At 44.6% G+C, this 23,503-nt stretch overlaps 1 protein-coding gene across 2 annotated transcripts in view; it reads right to left on the reverse strand.

Annotated features, from left to right (window-relative positions):
* CSMD2 (CUB and Sushi multiple domains 2) overlaps window positions 1-23,503 on the reverse strand; it is a 629,134-nt gene that overhangs the window by 151,811 nt on the left and 453,820 nt on the right. For both annotated transcript variants that reach the window (XM_057744228.1, XM_057744218.1), the window contains exon 26: window positions 3,821-4,023. In XM_057744228.1, the coding sequence (XP_057600211.1) occupies window positions 3,821-4,023 (203 nt within the window). The remainder of the gene's footprint in view (window positions 1-3,820; window positions 4,024-23,503) is intronic.

The following is a 23,503-nucleotide window of genomic DNA, read 5'->3' on the forward strand; positions in this document are numbered from 1 at the left end:
TTTTCAGCTCCAATATCCTCTCCTCAGACAGGCCTCTTTGATCACCTTCTGGGTTCATCCCTTAACCCACCTTCCAGGCTCATCCCTTAACCCACCTTCCATCAAATTTGTCACATTATCCTGTTTTGTTCTCTGCATGCACAATCTGTAATCATCTTGCTAGTTCATGTGTCTGCCTCTTTATTGTAGATCACTTGTGCATCTCTATGGTCACAGAGACCTTGGCTGTTTTGCTCCCAACTGTATCTGCAGGGCCTAGAGTGGTACCCGGCACACAGTGGTATTCACAAATATTTCTTGGGTGAATAAATAAATGAACAAACTATCACCATCAGACACTTACTGAATTTATTTATAGTGTCGAACAAGAACCAATCTTCTTCCTTCCCAATTAAAAACAGACTTAGCTTTCATCTCTAGCTTTACAGCATACACATGTAAATGATTCCCTGGAAGAAAAACAGCTCACTGTTCTGACCATGCTCGGAAAGATTATTTATAGGGGAGGCAATGGAGTGCGATGATTAAGGGCCTAGGTTTGGGAATCAGACACAAGGGTTTTGACCCAGGCTCTGCTGCTTATTAACTAGATGACCTTGAATGAGAAACCTCTCTGGACCTCAGAGCCCACATCTGCAATATGGATTAATAATGATGCCCATACTTTATGGTTTTTGTGAAAATTATAAGAGATAATGTCGTAGAGAGTTTAGGGTGCGGCTGGCTCTAAAGGTGGCAGTGATTACACTATCCTCTCCTTCCATGCTCCCTCTCACCTTTTTTCGTTCTCCCTTTCTCCCTTTAATGCTCCTGAATGTGAGCTGCTTGGCAAAGCCTCCAGGGAAAGGCTGGATCCACGTGGTACAGACAGGATGTTAGATGTTACACAGTCATGTTTACTCAATAAAGCCAAGCCTGCACTAATCGTCCCTGGCATTTCTGTTCAATCCGCTGTCAAACACACACTATAACGTGAACATGGGGTGAGCCGTGCTCTCTTCCCTAGAGGAGTGCTGGTATTTGCTAAGTGATGACAGCAACAGGGAAGGTGACCTTTCCCAAACCTCAGGTAAACCAGTGCTCCAGACCAGGCTGGTACAGCCTTCCTGGAGCCCAGGCCAGGTAGTTTTGCCCACTCCTCTCTCTGTGGACATAAGTGATGCTCAGCATGGCTTGCCCAAGGAAACCCTTGTTAGAGAAAACCACCCATTCATTTATTCATGTCTTCACGTGCCCAATGGTCCAGTAAGCAGCGAGAGAGTTCCTGCTGCAGATGCACGCTGTGGAGGGGTCTGATGGGCATGAGGTGGCCCCCACCCTCTAAGAGCTTTCTGTGGGCTGGCAAGTAGGTGGCCAGATCCCAGGCAAGGCCGAACGCCTGGAATTGGCAATGTGCTGAAGAAACAGAAGTAGAGTGCTGGGGGTGCCATCGGCGACAGCAATTTATTCTGAGTGGGGAGCTTAGGGAGAAGTGGCATCTGAGATGAACTTGAAGGAGGAACAGGGCTTCTACGAGCAGGGCAGTGCGTGAGAAGCAGCCGGAGCTGCTGGATGAAGGCATGGTTCTTGGGAGTGCCCAGGGACTCTGCCCCACGTGGAAACCGTGAGGACACATTGGAGGTCAGATAAGGCAAATTCATGGAGGAATTTGCCAGTACAAGGATGGGCTTTTTTTTTTTTTTTTAATGGGAGGCTGAGATGAAGCGGGAGAGTAGCACAGACATGTGTATACCACCAACTGTAAAATAGATAGCCAGTGGTAAGTTGTATAACAAAGGGAGTTCAGCTCGAGGATGGAAGATGCCTTAGAGGACTGGGATGGGGAGGGTGGGGGGGACTCGGGGAGGGGGGGAGCCAAGGGAGGGAGGGAATATGGGGATATGTGTATAAAAACAGATGATTGAACTTGGTGTACCCCCCCAAAAATAAATAAATAAATAAATAAAATTAAAAAAAAAAACACCAAAAACATTACAAATTACCAGTTAACATTCAATAATAAAAAAAAAAAAAAGCCATACTTATCAGCTTGAGCATAACCAGAGAAAATACACGTCTGGCTTAATTATTCCCAGTTCTCCTTCCCCAGCGAGTGGACTGAGCTATCTCTTTAGCATTCTACCCTCCTTACTGCTGGGAGATGCTTCTATTGCTTATTCCAGCAATCTCCAAAGTTTGTTCCATGAAATGCTAGTCTCTTGAGATGGCCTAGAAAAAAGTCAGGTGACCTACCAGACACCTTCTGAATTCACCTGCCTCAGCAGAACAAATTTCTCAGAGGCTCCGAATTACAGATAACCTCTTTAGGTCTGCCTCAACCTAAGCAACTTCCCGACATGACTTGGTCACGCAGACTTCCTTTTCCTGCAATACCAATTAATTGTCCATGGAATGCCTGGGAACAGATGTTGGGAAATGCTTATTTAAAATGACTCCCTTGTGGCCCCACAGTGGGACTCTAATCTTAGGTGAGTTCAGTGTTACTGACTGGTCCCAGGGACCCTCTCCGTGGGTGAATACGTGCCGGGATTTCCAGTCAGAAGACTCCCAATGAACCCCGCAAGGAGCTATTTCTTGCAAGGCTGCCAGCCTGCATGAATGTTAAGTGGGCAAGTTAATGAGAATATAGGAACACAATCCTGGAGACCTTCATTTGCCCCCTAGACTGCTAAATGCTGCTCTCCATGGAGAAGACAGATGCATTAAAGAGCCAGAAGTAGGCTCTGTAATGCCATTACAGCCTTATTGGTGCTAGAGATATACACAACCACCCTCCACTGATACACCTACCAGGTGAGAGGGTGGAGGCAAAGCCATGGCCCAAGTGCCACACAGCCTTGCTGGAATCACCATGGAAACTCCGCACCCCCCCCCCCCCACCCCACACACACCGTAGAATAAGGAGATGGTAATGAAGACAGCTGCTGTATAATAAACAGAAGCGTAGACCGAGGCAGAGTCACTCGTGCAGGGAGATGAGTGATGGAAGAGGCACTTCAGAGGAGATGAGGTGCTGCATCGCAGGGAGAGGCAGGACCAATCATAGAAATGAGCTAATATTAGGACTTGGATGTTTGAGCATTGCCCATTTTTGGTAGCTCTCTGTCATGCTCCTCCATAATTGGCTACCGCAGTACATAATTAATTGAATTTAGATTACTCATATTTGGCTTCCAGTCCTTACTGAGACCCACATCAAACTAAGCGTGTGACATGTCAGATCAGCTTTCCCGTGACTGAGCCCCAAACCAATGTCAGCTTGTCCCTCCCCTGCCGCCCTCCACACTCTCGATGTTTCACCCTCCACTTCTGGAGCCCGTTATCCTGCCTCTCACGTGTCCACACGCTCTTTGCACCCAGGATGCCCTTTTCTCTCTTACTCATCTAATAAGGACCCATGAATCCTCCAAGTGCAACTCCATGGCAACTGTAAATCCACGTGACAGTGGACTACGCCCTCCCTGAAATACTGTCCTTTCTCCTGTAACTTCTATTCATCCTTTGGGTTGGAGCTTGGGCATCACCTTTCCTGGAACATCCTCCTTGATGCTCCAAGGTGACCATTATAGTTCACATTTCTCCCTCCACATACTTGTTGATTTGTATGTCAGCGTCTATCCACCTGCCTGTCTCCCCCATCAGAGTAAGCTCGGCACAGGTATTAGAACAAGTACTACCCATGGACCAGGCACAGAGCAGATGCTCAGTAAATATCTTTACCTGAGTGGAGAGATGGAGGAAAGACGGGACTTGAGGGAGGAGGAAGAGGGGAATTGTGGCAGGGCTGATGGAAGGGGGCTGGTGGAAGGCGGGCACAGACCTGAGAACTGAATGGCAAAACCCTGCTTGCTGGTGAAGAAGTCAGTGCTGAACTGCAGAACAATCGAGTTGAAGGTGCTGTGCAGGTCCTTGGGCAGGGCCGGGCCGCTGAGCTCCTTAAGCAGAACCCCGCTCTCCACGGGTCCATCCCAGATGCGCAGCACGTCATGGACCTCTTCTGTATCAAACACCAGGAAGTGGAGCCTGAACGGAGAGAAGAGGCAGGTGGTCACTCGGGGCTCAGCGCCTTCTTTCCAGGGCCTTCTGGTCAGGCAAAGTCATACACTTAAGAAAGACTTGCAGGAAGGAAGAGGATTAGAGAGAATTAGTCTCTCAATTTCCATATAGCCTGCTCTGCCCATTGGAGGTCACTGGAAAACGGGGCGAGGGTGAGGGAGGGTAGATTTTGTGCATCTTTATTATCATGCGGTTCCTATTGCCACTGCCAAACCCCACCCATCTCCTCAACTCTACACAGCAGTCCCCAGAACTCATTCCTGAGCCCCTATCCTATCATTCTAATTGGAAGGGGATGCTGAGAAGGCAGGGTTTGAGATAAAGGATATAGGTAAAAACAAATAGTCAAAAGCCTGGCAAGTTTTTTTGGTGGATATTGACAAACTGACTCTAAAGTTTATATGGAGAGGCAAAAGATCCAGAAGAACACATTTGGAGAACTGACACCCAATGTCAAGACTTACTATATAAAGCTACAGTAATCAAGACAGAGTGATATCAGTGAAATAATAGACAAATAGATCAAAATTCCAGAAACAGATCCATATTAATACAGTGGATTGATCTTTAACAAAGGAGCAAAGGCAATCCAATGGAGCAAAGACAGTCTTTTCAACAAATGGTGCTGGAACTACTGGATAACCACGTGCAAAAATTAATCTATGAGGGTGAGTCAAAAATTATCTGTACTCTGGCTGTAGAATTTATTTTAATTAACTTTTAGAAAAGATAATTACATCATTTTTCAGCATAATCTCCTTGCTTTTCAATACACTTTGTCCATCTGTCAACAAGCTTTCATATTCCCTCATTAAACAATGTTTTAGGCTGAGCTGTGAGCCACGAATGCACCCCTGTCTTCACTTCTTCATCAGAAGTGAATCTTCATCCTCGTAGGGCTGCTTTCAGGGGACCAAACAGTGAAAGTTCTATGGAGCAAGATCAGGACTATAGGTGACCTTCTTTGCGACACAATACTTTCTCTACACTGCTTGCAAAGTCTTCGATAAATAACGGCACCAGGTACACCCTCAGACCACAAAAACCAAATCACTGCACATGCTGCTCTTTTTTCGTGCAAATCGCAAGTGGGGCATCCATTTTTGCTCGCACCGCAGTTATAAATGAACTGATGTAACACATTCACACCTGCACAGCAGTGACTGGGGAGACAGTAGCTTTGAACAGAAAGCGCTGATAAGACAGTGCGGCCAACAGAAGTTTTAATATAACAGGAGTAAGGATAATTTTTGACTCACTGTCATAGACATGGACTTTATACCCTCCACAAAAATTAACTGGAAATAGATCACAGATCTAAATGTAAATGTAAAACTATAAAACTCCTAGATGATCCATGGGAGAAAACTCAGATGATCTTGGGTATAGTAACTTATTAGATACAATACAAAAGACACAATCTATGAAGAAAACAAGTGATAAGCTGGACTTCATTAAAATTAAACATTGCTGCTCTGCAGAAGATAACAAGATACCAAAATCCGAGGGTGCTCCAGTTCCTCATACAGAATGGCCTAGTATTTGCATAAAACATCCTTCTGTATACTTTAAATAATTTTTAGATTACTCATAGTACTTAATACAATGTAAATGCTATGTAAATAGTTGTAAATACAATGTAAACACCATATAAATAGTTGCCTGTGCATGGCAAATTCAAGTTTGCTTTCTGGAAATTTCTGGATTTTTATTTTCGAATATTTTCTATTTGAGGTTGGTTGAATCTGTGGATCCTAAACATGTGCATATGGGCAGCCAACTGTATACAAAGAATTCTTAAAACTCAACAGTAAGAAAACAATAATAAGATTAAAAAATAGGCTAAACCTTACCAGATGTTTCACCAAAGAAGATATACAAATGGCAAATAAGCATATGAGAAGATGTTCCACATCACGTCATCGAAAAAATGCAAATGGAAAAAGCAATAAGATACCACTACACACCTATTAGAATGGCCTGAATCCAGAACACTGACAGCACCAAGCGCTGATGAGGATGTAGAGCCGCGGGGCCTCTCATCGTTGCTAGTGGGAATGCAAAATGGTACAGCCACTTGGGAAGACGGTTTCTTACAAAACTAAGCCTCCTCTTACCATATGATCCAGAAATTACGCTCCTCAGTATTTACTCAAAGGAGTTGAAAACTGATTTCCACACAAAACCCTGCACAGCTTTACTCATAATTGCCAAAACTTAGAAGCAACCAGGATGTCCTTCAGCAGGTAAACAGATAAATAAACCATGCTACATCTGGACAATGGAATATTATTCAGTGCTAAAAAGATATGAGCTATGAAGCCTTGAAAAGACATAGAGGAACATTAAATGCATATTACTAAGTGAAAGAAGCCATTCTGGAAAGGCTACATGCTGTATGATTCCAAGTATATAACGTTCTGAAAAAGGAAAAACTATGGAAATAGTAAAAAGGTCTGCGATTGCCAGAGGCTAGGTCAGGGAGAGGGGATAAACGGGTGCAGCACAGAGGGTTTTTACAGCAGTGGAAATACACTTATGATACTCTAATGGTGGACACATGTCATTACACATTTGTTCACACCTATAGAACATGGGCACGAAGAGCAAACCCTAATAAAAACTATGGACTTTGGGTGATAATGACGTGTCAATGTAGGCTCATCAATTGTAACAAAGGTACCACTCTGATGGGGGGTGCTGATTACGCAGGAGGCCGTGCATGTGTGGGGCAGGGGGTAAATGGGAACTCTCTGTACTTTCCTTTCAGCTTTGCTGTGAACCTAAGTCTGCTCTAAAAATCTAAGTCTTAAAAAAGATGTGTGGCGGGGAGTAAAGGTCAGGGGTTGCGGTAGGATCTTTGGGAAGCTTGTCCAGCTGCAGAAGGGGCAAGGGTGAGCCTACATCTCCGTTTCCCAGAGCAGAACTTGGATACCAGCCTGTCTCTCTGTCTGTCCCTCTTTTTCTCCTAATCCATTTTTTATTTCAGAATAATTTTAGACTTACAGAAAAGCTGTAAAGGTAATACAGAGAGTTCTTATAGACCCTCACCACTTCTGCCATTGCTAATGTCTTACATTTCCCTGATTCATTTGTCACAACTAGGAAACCAACATCAGTACATCACTATGAACTCAATTCCAGAGTTGATTTGGATTTTACCAGTTTTTCCACTGATGTCCCTTTTATATTCTAGGATCCAATGCATTTATCACTATATCCTTTAAAAAATATCTTTTAAAATCATAAGAATAAGATATGCTCAAGGCAGAAAAAGGCTAACAATATACAGATGCCCTGAATTTTTAAAAAATCTCCCTTACACAAACCTATCTGTTCTCTAGAACTTTCCACGTGATATTAGGTTTGGTGTACATCCTTCCAGATTTTTTTCAATGTGCAAGCATACATTCCCCCCCACCCCCAAAATGGTACTATATGTTACATACTTTCATGTAAATTTCTTCACTTAATACTATATAATGGAGATATAAATCTACTTCATTTTTTTCCCTATAGAAACGTACATTGCTATATTTCACTATTTTACATAAGACTGCAAGGAACATTCCCATCTTTATGTCGTGTTTCACATTTCTGTTAATATTTCAGTTGACTTGTAGGAATAATTTCGGGGAGGATGGGTCTATATTGAAAATTTTTGATAAATCCTGCTAAATTATTCTCTTAAGGGATTGTATCAGTTTACATTCCCACTGAACAGCATTCCCAGGACTCTTCTCTCTAAACTTCAGCTTTCCAACATCAGCTATTACAATGTAAATATATTCTATATTAAAATACTTGCCCATCTGCCAAACCAAAACGGAATCTCACTAGTGTTTTAAATTTAGATAATTTAGTAAGGTTGCATATCTTTGCATGTATTTACTGGTCATTTGTATATCTTCACATCCTTTATTCATCTTAATTGAATTATTTGTCTTTTTGAATTCTGTTCACACACTATAATTTTTATTGTCTTTATATATTTTGATTCCTCTTTTATATATCTGTTGCTAGCATTTTCTTGTAGCAGCTGGTGTCTCCTTCCCCTTGAAATTTGGTTCATAGTGTCTTTTTTGGTATAGAAGTTACTCATTCTATGTAATCAAATGCGGTAATATTTTCCTTTAAGGCTATTGGATGTCATGATATGCTTGAGCAAATCCTCTTCTTCCCAAAATGATTAAAAAGCAAAACTTTAATATTTTCTCAGAACTTGTGTAGTTTCATTATTTGAGGGTTATAGGTTCATTACTTTCCCAAATGGGCCCTCAGTTGACCCACCATCTACTTAAAGTAGCCTCTTTCATGTTCTACCAAAATGCTCTGCTTACTTCCCGCTTAGCATTCATTACAGTCTATACCTAGTTTATTTATTTGTTTGCTGCCCTCCCCAACTAGAACATTGACTTTCACAAGTGTGGGGCCAGGTCCTGTTCACTCTGGCAGCCCCACTGCCTGGGCTTGGCCTGACCCTTCCTGTGATGCTCAGGGGAACCTGTAATAAAGATACCTGTGACTGGATAATGCAGGCTCTGTCTCCCAATGGGTTTGAAACCTTGGCCATGGGTCTGAGTCTAGACTCTCCACTGTTCCAGGGCTCCCTCCTTTGCCCAGACAGGATTCTACTTGAGGTACCAAGAGCACAGCTACTTGGCTGACTTCAGTTTTCAGTCTCATTTTTGATATTCTTACAGGGCAAGTTCCCCTTCATATTTTTCCCCAAAATTTCTTAGCTAATTTCCGCAATTTATGCTTTCAGATAAACTTTCCATTATCAAATTCCCCCAAATCCCATGGATACTATGATTGAAACTGCACATATTTATGGATTAATTTGGGCAAATTGCTGTCATTTTTGTTACTTATTTTCCCCAGCCAGGAACACTGTAGATATCTTAACTTATTTAGGCCTTAGTTTATGTACTTTGGTAAAGTTTTATGGTTTTCCTCTTTGAACACTTCTTCTTAAATTCATTTTTTGGTTTTCAGCTCCATTGTGAGTGAGATTTAATTATTAGTTACATATTTATTGTTGGATATGCGTGTGTGTGTGTGTTTCTTATTTTCAGTCACTGCTTAAGTTCTAACAGGATTCAAGTTAGGCTCTTGGATTTCCTAGGTAGACCCTTTTATAGATACAGGTGGAGATCCCTCAGTACCAGAGCTGTGTGGGTTTCCCCAGTGGTTGTGTTCTAGTCCCCCTGGCGGGCCTCCCCTCCAATGGCTTCTGACAGAATGAAAACAGATGGACTTCTCTTCAAGGCATTTAGCAGGGCACAGATCGGCAGACTGGGGCCCCATGCTTGGTTGAAAGGGGAGAAGGAGCTCTTCAGGAAGCAGAGCAAACAAGCATCCTCCCTGCTGGCTAAGCTGCCCCTGGCTTCTCTGCTTCCTCCATGGTCCGTGATGCACTGGGAAATTGGCAGCCACCTGTAGGTGCAGATCAAGCGGTAGCGGTGCGGTGCTGCTGTACCAACTCTCAGAGAAGCGAGCTTCTCGTGGGCCAGGCTTGTCAGGGAAGGAAGGAGGAAAAGAGGCTAGAAGTTTGCTTGGCGTGAAAGGGAGGGCGTTTTCTCTGGATGTAATAACACGAGACAAGACCCAGAGGCAGCGGGGAGGTTAGGGTGTCTGGGAAGAAAGGCGGCCCCCACACTGGAGTTTGGATGGTGTGAGGACGTCATGGGGACAGAGCTGGATTGAGAGAGGATCTCAGTATTAGCTAGTGGAGTTTGGATTTTACCCTCTTCTGGTTAGAGATCAACTGAGGTCCCTGAGGGTAGATAATGGAATGAATGAGTGAGTGAATTGAAGAATGAATAAATGAAGTCCCAGAAGGACCAGACCGCTGGGAAGTGTAAAAAGAGAGAATATGGACACTAGGCAGAAATGAAAAGAAAACATATTTATACAACCACTGTGTACAAGGCAATCTCACCTTATCCCATTTAGTCCTCACAAGCATCTTCATTTTGTACGTAGCACCATCCTCCTCTTTAAAAAGGAGAATACTGAGGTTCAGAGAGGTTAAATAACTTGCTCAAGGTCAAGGGCTGGTCAGAGAGTGAGTCAGGATTACACTATATATATACAGTCCAGGTCAGACTTTGGCGCTTCCTCTCCTTCCCCTGACAACGCTGCCTGCACCTCCAGAAGGGAGAGGCTGTGGCCGAGAGCCAGGCCTGCTCTGGAGAGCCCCCATCAGTAATCAATAGTTTACATGTGAATCATACACACGGTTAAAGGGCTGAGATTCAAGACCCGGAATTAAAAGTGCCAGTCCATTGCATTCAGCTTAACTGATCTGATAATCAGATAAAGTCAAAGGCCTGGCATTGATGAGGTTGACAGAGGTGGGAGGAAGAGGCCGAGGAGGGAGCCTGAGGTCCTTTACATGCAGAAACCATGCAGCTTGGCAATGGAAAGGACAGAAGCTGAAGTTCCGGACTTCTTACTGCTTCTGTTTACGTAAACACCACCTATGTGCTGGGTGCTGGAGATATGGCGAAGACGACAGACGGTGTCATTTTCCAGTTGTTTCTGGAGATGGACAATACTCCCGCACACACAACCCATCAGAAGATTATCAGCTGTGGGCAAACGCAGTGACGCAAACAGCAGAGTGCTGAGATGGGAGTCACCAGGTTAGATGGACTGGCTTCTAAGACCTCTCCAAGGAGGTGACATTTAAGGAACAGGAGAGGCTCAAAGGGAGGCAGTCACGTGAAAAGCAAGGCAGGGCAAGAGATGGGAGGATGCTTTCTGTGGATAAAGGGCAGCAAAAGCAAAGGCCCCAAGAGGGAAGCAGCTCAGAGCATCTGAGCGACAGAAAGGCCACCAAGGCTGTCCCTGGGCCAAGAGAAGCAGGCGGAGGCCAGGGCCAGGGGGGCCCTGTGGGTCGGGGAAAATTTTGGATTTTACTCTATGGGCTAAGGGATGACACTGAAGGATTTTAAAGTGAGGCCTTACAAGATCCGATTTTCATTTGAAGATCATCCCTGCTGCCCAGATAAAAGCAGCCTGGCCAGGGCAACTTTGGATGCAGGGAAATTAGCTAGGGGGCTACTACAGGTGCTGGTGACCTTTTTTGTGTTAAATCCTTGATGCTAGCCAGTGAAGACTTGCTTTGCCAATCCCAACCACATGGATTAAGACTCTCACTGAAGATGTTTTCAGCCCATAGAAAGCAAAGTCTATAAAATGCTAATTAGAGGTTCTTATCAATAGGGATAATTCTGGGCCCAAGCAGACATTTGGGTTTTCCTGAGCAATTCTGTAGGTCACCATCCGGACTCCTTCTGGCTTCTGAAATACTGAAAACCATCTGGGGATCCCATGCCCACCATGCTGTGAGAAGGTGACCCTTCATCTTGACGCCTCGCCCGGTTGCAAGCTTGTTTCTTTGGTCCACAGACACAACACCAGCCACGGAAGAGGGCGGGGGCGTGATGTGCAGCAAGCTCTGTGCTGAGAGCTGCCGAAACACGGAAGGCTCTGTCTCTGCCCTGGAGGCTGCTGCTGTTTATTAAAGAGACACACACAACATAGTAATACGTGCAGGCGGTGCAAAGAGCGTGGGATAAATCAAGTGCTATCGAAATAACTGGAGGAAGAAGAAAACGAAATCATTTGTTGGAAATCTACGTGCCAAGTACTTTATGTATACTGCCTAATATCCTCATAACAAGCCTGTAAGTTGGAGCCTATTTTTGCCATCTTGCTGACGTGGGAACTAAAGTCCCCGGGGGTTAACTGGGGTGACTTGCTGGGGGCGAGGGGGCAGTCAAACACCTCGCAAGGGTCAGAGGCAGCATTCAAACCACGTCTGTCTGGGACCAAAGGCTTTGCTTTTATATCGTCATCTTCTTCTAATTGAGAGAGGCAAGGAAAACTTCAAGGGGGAGATATCTTTGAAGTAGTTTTGGAGAAAGAAAAGCAAAGCACAAGGAAAATGAGAGAGGAAGATGATTTCGAGAGCGAACAGTGTTACAGAGGCATACAGAGTGTAATTGGCCTTCCAGCGCCCAGACTCCCTCCCACCGTTTCAATCCACCTTTTCCACCAGGGCCAGCTGACCTTTCTGAACCATATATCTGACCCGTCATTCCCCCTTCCCTACAGAATAAAGTCAGGCTTCCTAGGGGATGTTCCAAGCCTCCATAAATAGCTCCCATTGCCTTCTCCTCTTCCTCTCACTCTTTGCACACTTCCTTCTCTTTCTCTGGCTTCAGGTACTTCCGTCTGCCTGGACATTTCCAATCCCTGCACATGCCCTCACACCACTTGTAGTGGCCTGAATGGTCTCCCCTCAAAAGACCTATTCAAGTCCTAACCCCCGGTCCCTGTGAATGTAACCTTATTTGGAAATAGGGTCTTTGTAGATGTCATCAAGTTAAGATGAGGTCATACTGGAGTAGGGTGGGTCCTGACTCCAAGGACTGACGTCTTTCTAAGAGAAAGGAGAGGGAAATTTGGATATATAGGCACCGAGGAGACGCAGGGAAGAAGACCATGTGAAGATGAGGCAGAGATTGGAGTGATGTGTCTGCAAGCCAAGGAAGGCCAAGGATTGCTGGCAACTACCAGAAGCTAGGAAATGAACCAGATTCCTCCCTAGAGCCTTCAGAGGTAGCATGACCCTACTCACTCCTTGATTTTGGACTTCTAGCTTCTAGAAGTGTGATAAAATAAATTTCTGTTAAGTCATTCAGTTTGTTACAGCAGCCCTAGTAATCTAATAGACCACCTGATCAAGATGTCCCAGTAGATTCTCCATCTCCCCAGTTGGGGATCTTTTCCACGGGCATTTTCATACCCTCCCTTTGGCCCCAATCTGGCAAGATGCTCCCTCTATGTACTCCTGTGTATCAGAATCATCCATTGACTAACCTGTCTGAGTTCCTTAATTATTGTGTTTGTGTCTCCTTTGAGTCTGTATCTTTGGTAACCAACACCAGGCCTGACCCACACTAAGCTCCCAGTTTGGTTTTACTGATGAATAAATGAATGGCTCCTCAGCTTACAGGGAAGCCCATAGGTCAGCCAAACTCACCCACTGTCCTTGCCGTGTGTGCCACTTGGCGATGGGCAGCTTAAATCCTGTGTGCTAAGGAAGAGATTTCCTATGTCACGGGAGGTTCTGACATCTCTCTTTACTGTCCACAATCAGCCCCTTGAATCTTACAATTATGGCTTTGGCATCCTATCTCCACCAAAGAGATAGGACCTACTGCACAGACCCTGGACCAGAGCTGGCTGCCTAGGTTAAAGCCAGAAAACCTGGGGATGCTGCAGCCACAGTCTCACACTCTTCAAGTACAGCGCTACAAGTCTTCTGACCAATATTCACACATCCAATCAACGGACAGTAGGTAATGGGTGCAGATACCACACCAGGCACTGGTGATACGGACAGGAACACAGCATGTTTCTGCCCCTAACTGTGGTGTGATAAGTACTATGGTACAGAGATGCACAGAGAAGACCCCACCTCAGGCCAAGGGGTGAGGCAAGGCCCCCGGAGGAGGGAACAACTAAGCTGTGTCTTGAGAGATGAACAGGGTGTGTCCAGATGAAGGAGTGTGAGAAGGAAGGGGAATGCCAGGCAGAGAAAAGAGACCGCACAAAGACACACATGGGATGGAGAGCAGGCTCCCCCAGGACACCACAGGTTCTTCAGGAGGACGAGAGCATGGGTGCAGGTGGGTGAGACCTGAAGCCATGGGTTTGGACAAGCCCACCCAATGAGTATGCAGTGTGGGCAGCACACAGAGAGGGGAGTCTTGGGGGGTCCATGGCAGGGGAAGGATGAGCAGGGGAAGAGAAACCCACGAAAGTGAGTAAGAATGAAGAGTGGAGGAGGTAGAAGGTAAACCAGAAAAAGGTACAGTCAGAGGAGTCAAGGAGAAGAGAGTCTCAGGGCAGGGCAAGGATGTCCAAGCTGCGGAAGAAGGCAAGGCAGGCATGGCCCCTGTGATCCTGGTAAGAGCAGTTTCCATGGTGCTGGGGCAGGGCTGGGGTCAGGGAGGGGGGAGTCCAGTTTGGGGTACAGCCTGGGCTTTTACTACTAGCACATATGCCAGCTCAGCGAATGAGCCCCCTTGGTCTCTGGTCCTCTTTCCCATTCCCCTGGGGGCTGCCCAGAAACTCTGCTTGCTCTCTCTGGGGCTGGGTCTTCATTTCAGATGATTGGCTGCCACTCCCTTTAACTGTAGGGCACCCCAGATTGAGGGGCTGTCCCTGTTCCGGGATGTCTGTACACCTTTTCATCACGGCGTTTCCACAGAGTCCCACCTTCCACCACAACATCCCAATAGCAGGTCCCCCGGTGAGGAAGCCCCCCACCTGGCCCTCACTCCCTTACCTCTGGCCACCAGCCCACCACTAATAGCCCCCCAGGCTCTGCAGGTAAGGCTTATGATACACAGCTTCAACCACAGGAAAAGACTTACTACCAGAACGTTCATCTAAAAAGCTAGGAGAGCATCGAATTGTCATCGTAGGTGGCTGCATCCCTCAAATGCCGTCCACAGGCAAACTCGCGTCTGGGCTTACGGTCTTCAGCTCTTGGTCTGAAGGACACTTTAATGCCTTGGGGATTTCTCGGGTACTGCCCACCTCCATCCTTAGAGGGGGGTCACCTGTATGCACTGCACGTTAGAAAAATGCAAAAACTAGAAAAGAAAAAAAATCACAGCATCTTTATATGTTGATTTCTCTTGCCTTCTGACTGGGCCCCAGAATATAAAAAGGCTTCGGGTGCTTCCAAGCAACTGTCACCACTGTGTGAACACGACGGATGCTGTACCGGTAAGAGCCGTAACAGCGGATCTTTACATCAGGGGAAAATGGCAAGTGAACGAACAGCTGCTGCAGGGGGGAGGGGGTCAGAAATCACTCCTGTCCCCAAACGAGAACGCAGCTAAAATTATCCTCAGTGACACTGGAAATGACGATAAGAAAATAATAGTTGTTTTACAAAATGCCCCCCTCTGAGCCACGGTGCTGCAAACCAACAATTAAACCATGATTATAATAGCAGACAATAATAATTAAAGCATTGTGCTATCCAAAGAGCAAAAACTGAGAAGACGGACCAGAGCCCAAAGCAAGCATTGGTGTTCAGAGCAAAATTAGAGGCTCTCCTTTCCTGGTGCCAGCTGGCATTCAGTAGACAGAAAGATTCTTCTTTTGTTATTTTCCTAAGTGAGAGAAGAAACCTGGGCTTAGGTCACTGAAGAAGCTGCGGTGGCTCGTGTCCTGGGAGGTCGGCGCAGGGCACAAAGGCAGCACTTAAGCTCCTGCCTTGTGTTTCAAGCTTCCTTGCGGAGTCGCCTTGGACCACTTATTTACACGTCAGCATCACCCTGTAAATGAAGGCTCCCTGACTGCCTATCATTCACCAGAACCTGGCCTGGAGGTGTCAGGGGCACCTGTGAGGGGCAGATGTGTCTTTATCTTTCTTGGAAGAAACATTTTCCATGAAATGAAGCTCTCCCTCCCAAAGAGGCAATCTAACAAAGTGGCTATGGAGTCAAAGACTTGGGTTCAAATACTTGTCCTTGACAGCTAACTGAGTGACTAGGCAGAGTCTCAGCTTAGTCCTCTGTGAAATGGCCGTGACCTCATCTATCCAGCCATGCTGCCAAGACGATTATTGTAAATGAAATCACATATAAGGCACCCAGCACTGAGCCTGATAGATAGCATGAAATTTTGAAAAAAATGGTAAAATCACCTGAAACAAATTCCAGTTTAGTTCTATTTATTCGACTCCACTAAAAGAGTTGTGTTGAAGTCTCCCACAACTGTCAATTTCTTCTTGTTTTTCTGACAGATTTTGCTTTATGTTTTCTTGTTAGGTTATTTGGTACATAAAGATTCATGACTGTTGGTATAATTGTGGACTAAGCATTTTATCACAAGAAATAATTCCCTCTGTCCCTTTATATATATATTTATATATATGTGTGTGTGTATATATATATATATAAATTGAATTTTACCTTTACTTAGAAAAGCAATATTGTGACCTCTATTTTTGTGTGCTCTCATGCTATTCCTTTATCTCGACTTTTAAATATTTTATTGTTCTTCTGTTTAGCAGCATTTTTTTTTTTTTTTTACCTAACTTGAGAATCTTTTTCTTACAATATGGAAATTTAACTTGTGGGCACCAGCTCACGGCCCCTCACAGCTCCCTCCCTGCCCACAGGCTGGTCAGCAAATGCTCCACGTGTAACAGTAGAGGCTTCCTTTTTGTGTGTGCCCTCTCATCTTGGGGCCTGACTCTGGGATGCCCACACACCCTTCTTCCCCCTCCTTTCGCAGACTCTTAGCTCAGCATTGCAGTCTTTCACTCTGCTCTCCCACCTGATCTTGGTTCTTGGCTGGTCCGTCAATTGTTTACCCACCTCCACCCCCAATCCTGTGCTCCTGCAACCTTGGCCTGCTCCAGGGACCACCTCCTCTCCTCCCATCTCTCTACCTCGCACTGGGGAGTGGCCAGACAAAAGTGAGTTTATACTCATTATCAGAACTGATAATGTTTGTTCTAGAAGCAGCGATGATGTTAGGTGTTCACTAACTCTTGTTTCTTCTTCCTCCCAGGCACAACTTCCCTTATAATTAGGTGAGTTGGGAAATGTGTTCTGCTCAGTGGGATGTGGAGGAAGACCTGACTCAAAAAAAAAAGGGTTGTACTCTCTCATGCTTTCTCTTTCCCTCCTCAGTGAGCCAGATTTGAGGACACATTGCAGGACTGTGAGGCTCTCATGTGGAGGCAGCGAAGAGTCTTTTTTCAAATTTAATTAATTAATTTATGGCTGCGTTGGGTCTTCATTGCTGTGCAAGGGCTTTCTCTGGTTGTGATGAGCAGGGGCTACTCTTCGTTGTGGTGCACGGGCTTCTCATTACAGTGGCTTCTCTTGTTGCAGAGCACAGGCTCTAGGCATGTGGGCTTCAGTAGTTGTGGCACACAGGTTTAGTTGCTCTGTGGCATGTGGGATTCTCCTGGCCCAGGGATCGAAACCGTATCCCTTGCATTGGCAGGTGGATTCTTAACCACTGGGCCACAGGGGGGTCCCTAGCCTGGAGCCTTGAATTACTGTGTGGAGAAGGTACCCCCACCTACACACACCCAGGGCCCTGCTCCCTGCTGCAGACCAGCATGGGACTGTGAAGTGAGCGAAAAATAAAACTTTATTGTGTTAAAACACTGAGATTTGGGGATTATTCGTTACATCAGCTAACCATTACTGCTGACTAATATAAGCTTATCTCCATCATCCTGTTTTATGCTTTTTGTTTATTATTTTTTCTTGCTATTTCCTTTTTCTTTTGTAACGTCTTAGTTTTCGCATTTCCTTCAGTGATTTGCAAAGTATATATTTTGTTTTTAATTCTACTTGAGGCACTTCTAAACATTTTCAAAACCATTCCTAAACTGGAATTTTCTCTATCAATTTTAAGAAAAATAATATACCATTTCACTCTCCTTTATGTAAGACAGAAAAGCTGCCTTCCCCCAACTGTCAAAACATTGATAATACAAGCAGGGACTATAGACTCAAATTAAATATCATCTTGCATGGCCATCAATTCATAGTATAGTTTCTCCTAAACATCTCAGTAGGCTAAAAATTATGTCTGTTTTAGTTTCCCGTAGCTGCTGTAACAAAGTACCATAAATGTGGTGACTTAAGACAATAGAAATTTATTCTTTCAAAGTTTTGGAGGCTGGAAGTCTGAAACTAGTATTGCTATGCTCAAAACAGGCTGTCAGCAGGGCTGTACACCCTCCAGAGTCCCTAGCGGAGAATCTGTTCTTTGCCTTTTCCACTTTCTGGTGGCTGTTGGCATTCCCTGGCTTGAGGCTGCATCCCTCCAATCTCTGTGTCTGTCTTCACATCACCTTTTCCTCTGTATATATAAAATCTCCCTTTGCTTCCTTCTTATAAGGATATATATGATTGCATTTAGGGCCCATCCAGATAACCCATGATAGTCTCCTCATCTCAAAATCCTTGATTTGACCACATCTGCAAAGGTCCTTTTTCCAAATGAGGTAATGTTTACAGGTTCCAGGCTTTAGGACCTGATAACTTTGGGAACCTGCTGCCCTGTTCTTGCAAGTTCTTCAACAAGCCTGTGTGGGCAATTTTCTGTGGCTCTCATGCATATTATATCCTGGCTAAATCAATGATTCTTCAAAGGCTTTGGCCTTCGATGTTACAGAGAAGAAAATTCAGAAGGGTTGGGTTAGTTGTGGTGACTGTTTATCATAAATGGCTGTTTTATTTGATGAGGGTTAACTGTGTGCTTACCTGTGTGTGTTTTGTCAAGTGCTTGTAGGGAATTTCTGTTGTTGTTGTTCTCCATGGAAGTTTCATTTTTCATCAAGTCATGTCTAATTCATTTTACCTGGAACTCAGTCCTTTCAGTTCACCAAGGATAAGTGGAATTTGCTATCATGTGGTGTTTTATTGTACATTTTGTTAGTTGTTCTATCTATTCATTGTTTTTCTTCATTTATGCCGCCTGCATTGATGTTCGGTCTTCCACATTTGGCAACTTTTCTTTCATTACTTCCCCACCTTCACACCTTTTCTCTGCAGTCTCAGAGAGGTTCTCCAGCTTGTCTCCTATTTCAATGCTTTTATTTCTTACAAGACAAATACTGTGATTCTTAACTTTTTTATTCTGTATTTAATTTCTTTTCATTCTTCACTCTGTCACTGTCTTTCTAGCTCAGGAGCTCTCCCCCTCCATTTCACTGTCCATTTTCTGTTACTTCTCATCCTTATTTCTTATATTTAAATGAGAATATTATCTATATACCCACTTAAAATTTCTTCTGCCTACTATGGTAAAATCTTCTCAGGAAATATGTTTCTATTGCTTTAGGGAAATGGTTCTCTTTCTTTAAGAATGGTATGTTTTAAGTGACATAACAAGTTTTTAATTCAATTTAATTTTTGCTTATTTGTTTACTCATTTTTTGAAAGGGAGAGATTGATACTGGTCCAATGTGGCCAGCCAACAAGGATTGCATTTCTTTGGTTGAACTGTTTATTCTCTTCCTAAGAGATGTTGGAATTCATTTCTGGGATTGTAAACTGGCAGTCAAATTGATGTATTCTGGCCAATTCAACTATCCAGTGTAGCTCAGCTGGATCATTATCCTTGGATAATTTGAAGTAGTTTGTGTTTCTTTTTCTAGATGGAACGCGTGAAAAGCTAAATTGCCAGAGAGCACCACCACTCTTAAAGCTACGTTTATACCTACCCGGTTATCTACATCCTCTCCTTCAAACATTTTTTGAGCTCCTTTTGATTATTCCCTGGTTTGTTGAAACCATAAATTGGACAAAGCAATACTCCATCATGTCTGTGCTTATCCGTTCAGTTCCTTCAGGAGGTCAGTTCTTGCGGTGTAAGTACATGAACCTTCTCTGTTTGTTTGACTTACTGTCACTGCATGAAAATAAACCTTCTGGAAGCTGCTAAACCTGCAGCCATGATTCCTGGCAAGAGCTGTGAACAGAAGCTTTACTTCTGGTGCCTTCTGCCTCCTCTGCACCAGCTGCCCGCTTGCTGTGTAAAGGGAAGCCACACTGACCTCAGTGGGGAATTGCTGCCCTCTGATTGATCTGAAACTGCAGTGGGGGAATCTGGGCTTCAGGCACAGCCAGATGTTTTGTCTAGTCCAGCATCCTCCTGGGAAGACAAGCTCCACTGGGCAGGGGTTCTGGTTAATCAAAACCATGGCCCCCTCTCCTGGCAATCCTATTGCTTGTAACCAACAGTCAGGAGGAACAGCGTTTCCAGCTTGTCCTCATGTTAATCATTAAGAAGCATCTCCACAGTTAAAAATCAACAAACTAGGACTATTAGCCAAATATGAACTTTATGACTAAATGGGCATTAGGAGTAGAAAGAGCTTTCAGAACAGTAAGTTCTCCATCCTCCAAGTGCCCTGATCTCTTCATGGAGAGCATACCAGCAAAGGACTGGGTCTTATTCCTTCCTCCCTTCCCTTCTTATAACCAGCCACATAGAGCTCTCCACCTCAACCTAATTTGTACTCAGTTCTTGTCAGTGTAATCAGGACCCCTCAAACAGCTATACTTGATTCCTCCTTGGTTTCCCAGCCAACTTATCCTCTGTACTGCTGCCACTGAACTTCCTGAAGCGGAGACATCATCATGACACACCAGACAATGAGCTTTTTCGGAAGCAGCTGTGTACACACACCCCTTCCCCTCTTTCACATACCTGGAAGGTCTTTACCTCCAGTCCACATGGTGAACCACTACTGTTCTGTAAAAGTATAGCTAGAATAACACTTCCTTTCTGTAACACGCTGCCCCCCAATTGCCACCTGAAATTATGAACTGGACTTGCAAATGCTTTCTATTGTGTTTTGTACATACTTCTACTGTAGCATTTATTTCATTATATATGAATCTAAGTAGGAACTATAGGCAGGCTTATCTGTACTCCATTTCCAGACCTGTCATCTGTCTCTACTACTGAAACTATGAAAGCAAAACAAAACCTTTTTCTCACTTTCCCTCAGCCAGGCACGGCAAGTTCAGACTAACGGAACGTAGGAAGATGTCTGTAAGGATGATGGTTCTTCCTCAATAAATATGCAAACCCTCACTAGAAGAAAGCTCTGCTCCCTTTCCCCTTCCCTCTTCTTTTAGACTGGAACACAGATGCAGTGCCTGGAGCTGCAGCAGCTGACCAGGTAACTATGAGGATGAAAGCCTAAGGGTGGCAGAGCAAGAAGAAAAGCAATGGCATCCTGAGCAGCTGCACCGGGTCAGATTCTTCTTCCAGGAGAAAAGTGAACCCCCATCTGCTGAAGCCAGCTTTAGTCAGTTTTTCTATTTCCATTCCTAATGGATAAAATTTCTATCTGTAAGACCGAGACCTTCAAGGGAAAAGACTGTTTCTTATTTATATTTATACCCTCAGCACCTGGCAGAATGCCCAGCACTGAGTAAATGCTCCAAGTTTTTAAATGAACTGAATGTCATTACTGTCCTCAAAATATTCCAGTGGCTCCTCGTTATACTGAGAAATCCATTCAGAGTTCTCATCTTGGCATTCAGGGTCCCACAGAGACCGCCCCCCCCCCCATGCAACCTTGTCCCCCGACATCCAGCCACATCAAGTGAGTGCTGGTTTCTCCTTTGTGGACAGACCCTATGTTTCCCCCTAGGTTCATGCCTTTACTCATCACCTCAATTGGGATGCTTGCCTCTACACCTCCAGGTAGAACTTGTCTTTCTCTTCTGCGTTACTGAACTTGGCTTGCACTTACTTATAGCATCTGCCTTGTCTTGGCGGTACCTGTTTATTTGCTTATTTCCCACTAGAATGTGAGCCCCTAGAAGACAAGGACTGGCCATAGTCTGACCTTTGTGTTTCCCACTGCACAGCATCATACAGTCTCCGGCACAGAGAAGGTGCTCAATGTCCTGATTTGTTAAATGGAACTAAACCAGGGTCAGAATGGTAGACTGGGACCAGACAGAATGGGCTTAAAACCCCTATCACTGGGTAATTGTGAGACATTCATCCTTTCTGGGCCTCAATGATCCCATCTATAAAATGAGGACAATAATAACTGATCCAGAACCTGGTATATTATACAGATTGGATACATGTTAAGTAGAGGGGAGGACCAAGAGCAAAAGGCTTTACCTCCTGCTCTTCTCCAATTGTCATCTGAGCTGGTCCACTGATTATAAAAAGGAAAACTCAGACCCAACATAGGAAACCCATGTGGGCTGAACCTTTATGTTGTATGTACTGACGACATAGTTGGGGTGATGAGGGCACAGCTCACTGATCTGTTCTCCTGCTATTAGCTACCAGGCCTGGACACAGTTCATCAGTCAGCCTGTCCCATTCTTGGCCCCCAGGGAGGAACACTTGCCAAATGCTGTAGGCCGCCCTTCTCCCACCCTGCCCACGTTCAAGGGCAGGGTCTGACCACCAGCCTACTCTTGTGCACATCCAGGAAGAGCCTGCTTTCCTGCTTGGGAGTCAGCCTGACCACGAATCCCTGTAGCCACTCACTGTCCCTCCTGGGCACTCCTGGTAAGGGACTCTCTTTGCCTAGCTCGCTGGGGTGAGGCAACCACAGAACCTCCGGTCGCCTCCGATGCTTGTCTAAGTTGGGGCAGGGTGCTGCGAGGCATCTGCGAGCCTTCTGTCTGCGCCCCCAGGGACAGTCTCATGGGACATCCCCTACCAGCTGGCAAACCCGAGGGAAAACCTGCTCGACACCAGCCCCGGCCAACAGCATGGAAGCCACCACGTGTGACTCTAAGAGGTGATCTACCACCTGCTGTGCTCCGGGATGCTGATCTGGGTCAAATGAAAAACCACCTACCAGCTCATGGAGGGGGTTCTCCACACTTGGGAATTACATCCCAGGCACTGTTCTAAGTGTTCAGATATGTTAGTTCACTTCATCCTCATGGCAGCTTTAGGTGGTAGGTACTAATCACCGTGGTACAGATAAGAAAACTGAGGTGCAGGGTGCGTGCTTGAAGAGCTTCCCAAGCTACAGAGCGAGTAAGAGTGGTAGGTAGTGTGGTGGCCGAGTCTGGCTCTCAGCTGCAACTTGATACTGAATGAATGACAACTGGGAGGACAACTGGGACATAAAGATAATCAGCTTTTCAAAGGAATCCAGCTGAATGATCAGCCCAAATGGCTCAACTGCAGAATGCAGTCAATTCAGGGAAAAACAGGAGCCCTTGTAAAACAAAACATAAATAGCATCCTCAGAGAAATGCACAATGATGATACATTAATAAACACAAAAGTGTCAAGAGCAATCTGGAAACAAAAAGTGCAGTCTTCTGAAGTAGAAGTGAAAACAAAAACAGGATTTCCAAAATAAAGAGGGAGGAATAACAGAATAAATACTGTTGAAAACAGAATTAATGAAAACACAAGATCACTGGCAGAATGAAAACGGGATATATTGATGGATCTTTCAAATCGCCAGAGGAGAAACAAAGCCAATTAAATCAAATTGGCTAACAAGAGGAAGAGTTAAAAATAAAAGAAAGCAATAAAAAATCACAATATATTTTGTTTGAAAGAAAGCATATACATTGGATGTAAAAGACATGTATAAAACCCTGAACTCTTTTCCCTTTCTTCCAACATACGTAGAACGTAAATAGGATAAAATTCAAAAAGTAACAAGGGCACAATGCAATAAAAGTGGAATTGATTAAAAAAGATAGTACAAAATATATAACTTGGTAATTTTTAAGACATTCTTAAGTACTCAGGTTAAAAGGAAATCTAAACTAAAATTATAGACTAGGAATGAACCCAGCCAAACAGTCTATGTGAAGTAAATTCCCCCAAAGAAAAACATACAAAGAACTTGAAGCAGCAAAGACAG

This window comes from Hippopotamus amphibius, chromosome 1 (assembly GCF_030028045.1).
Source record: "Hippopotamus amphibius kiboko isolate mHipAmp2 chromosome 1, mHipAmp2.hap2, whole genome shotgun sequence".
Classification (NCBI taxonomy): Eukaryota; Metazoa; Chordata; class Mammalia; order Artiodactyla; family Hippopotamidae; genus Hippopotamus; species Hippopotamus amphibius.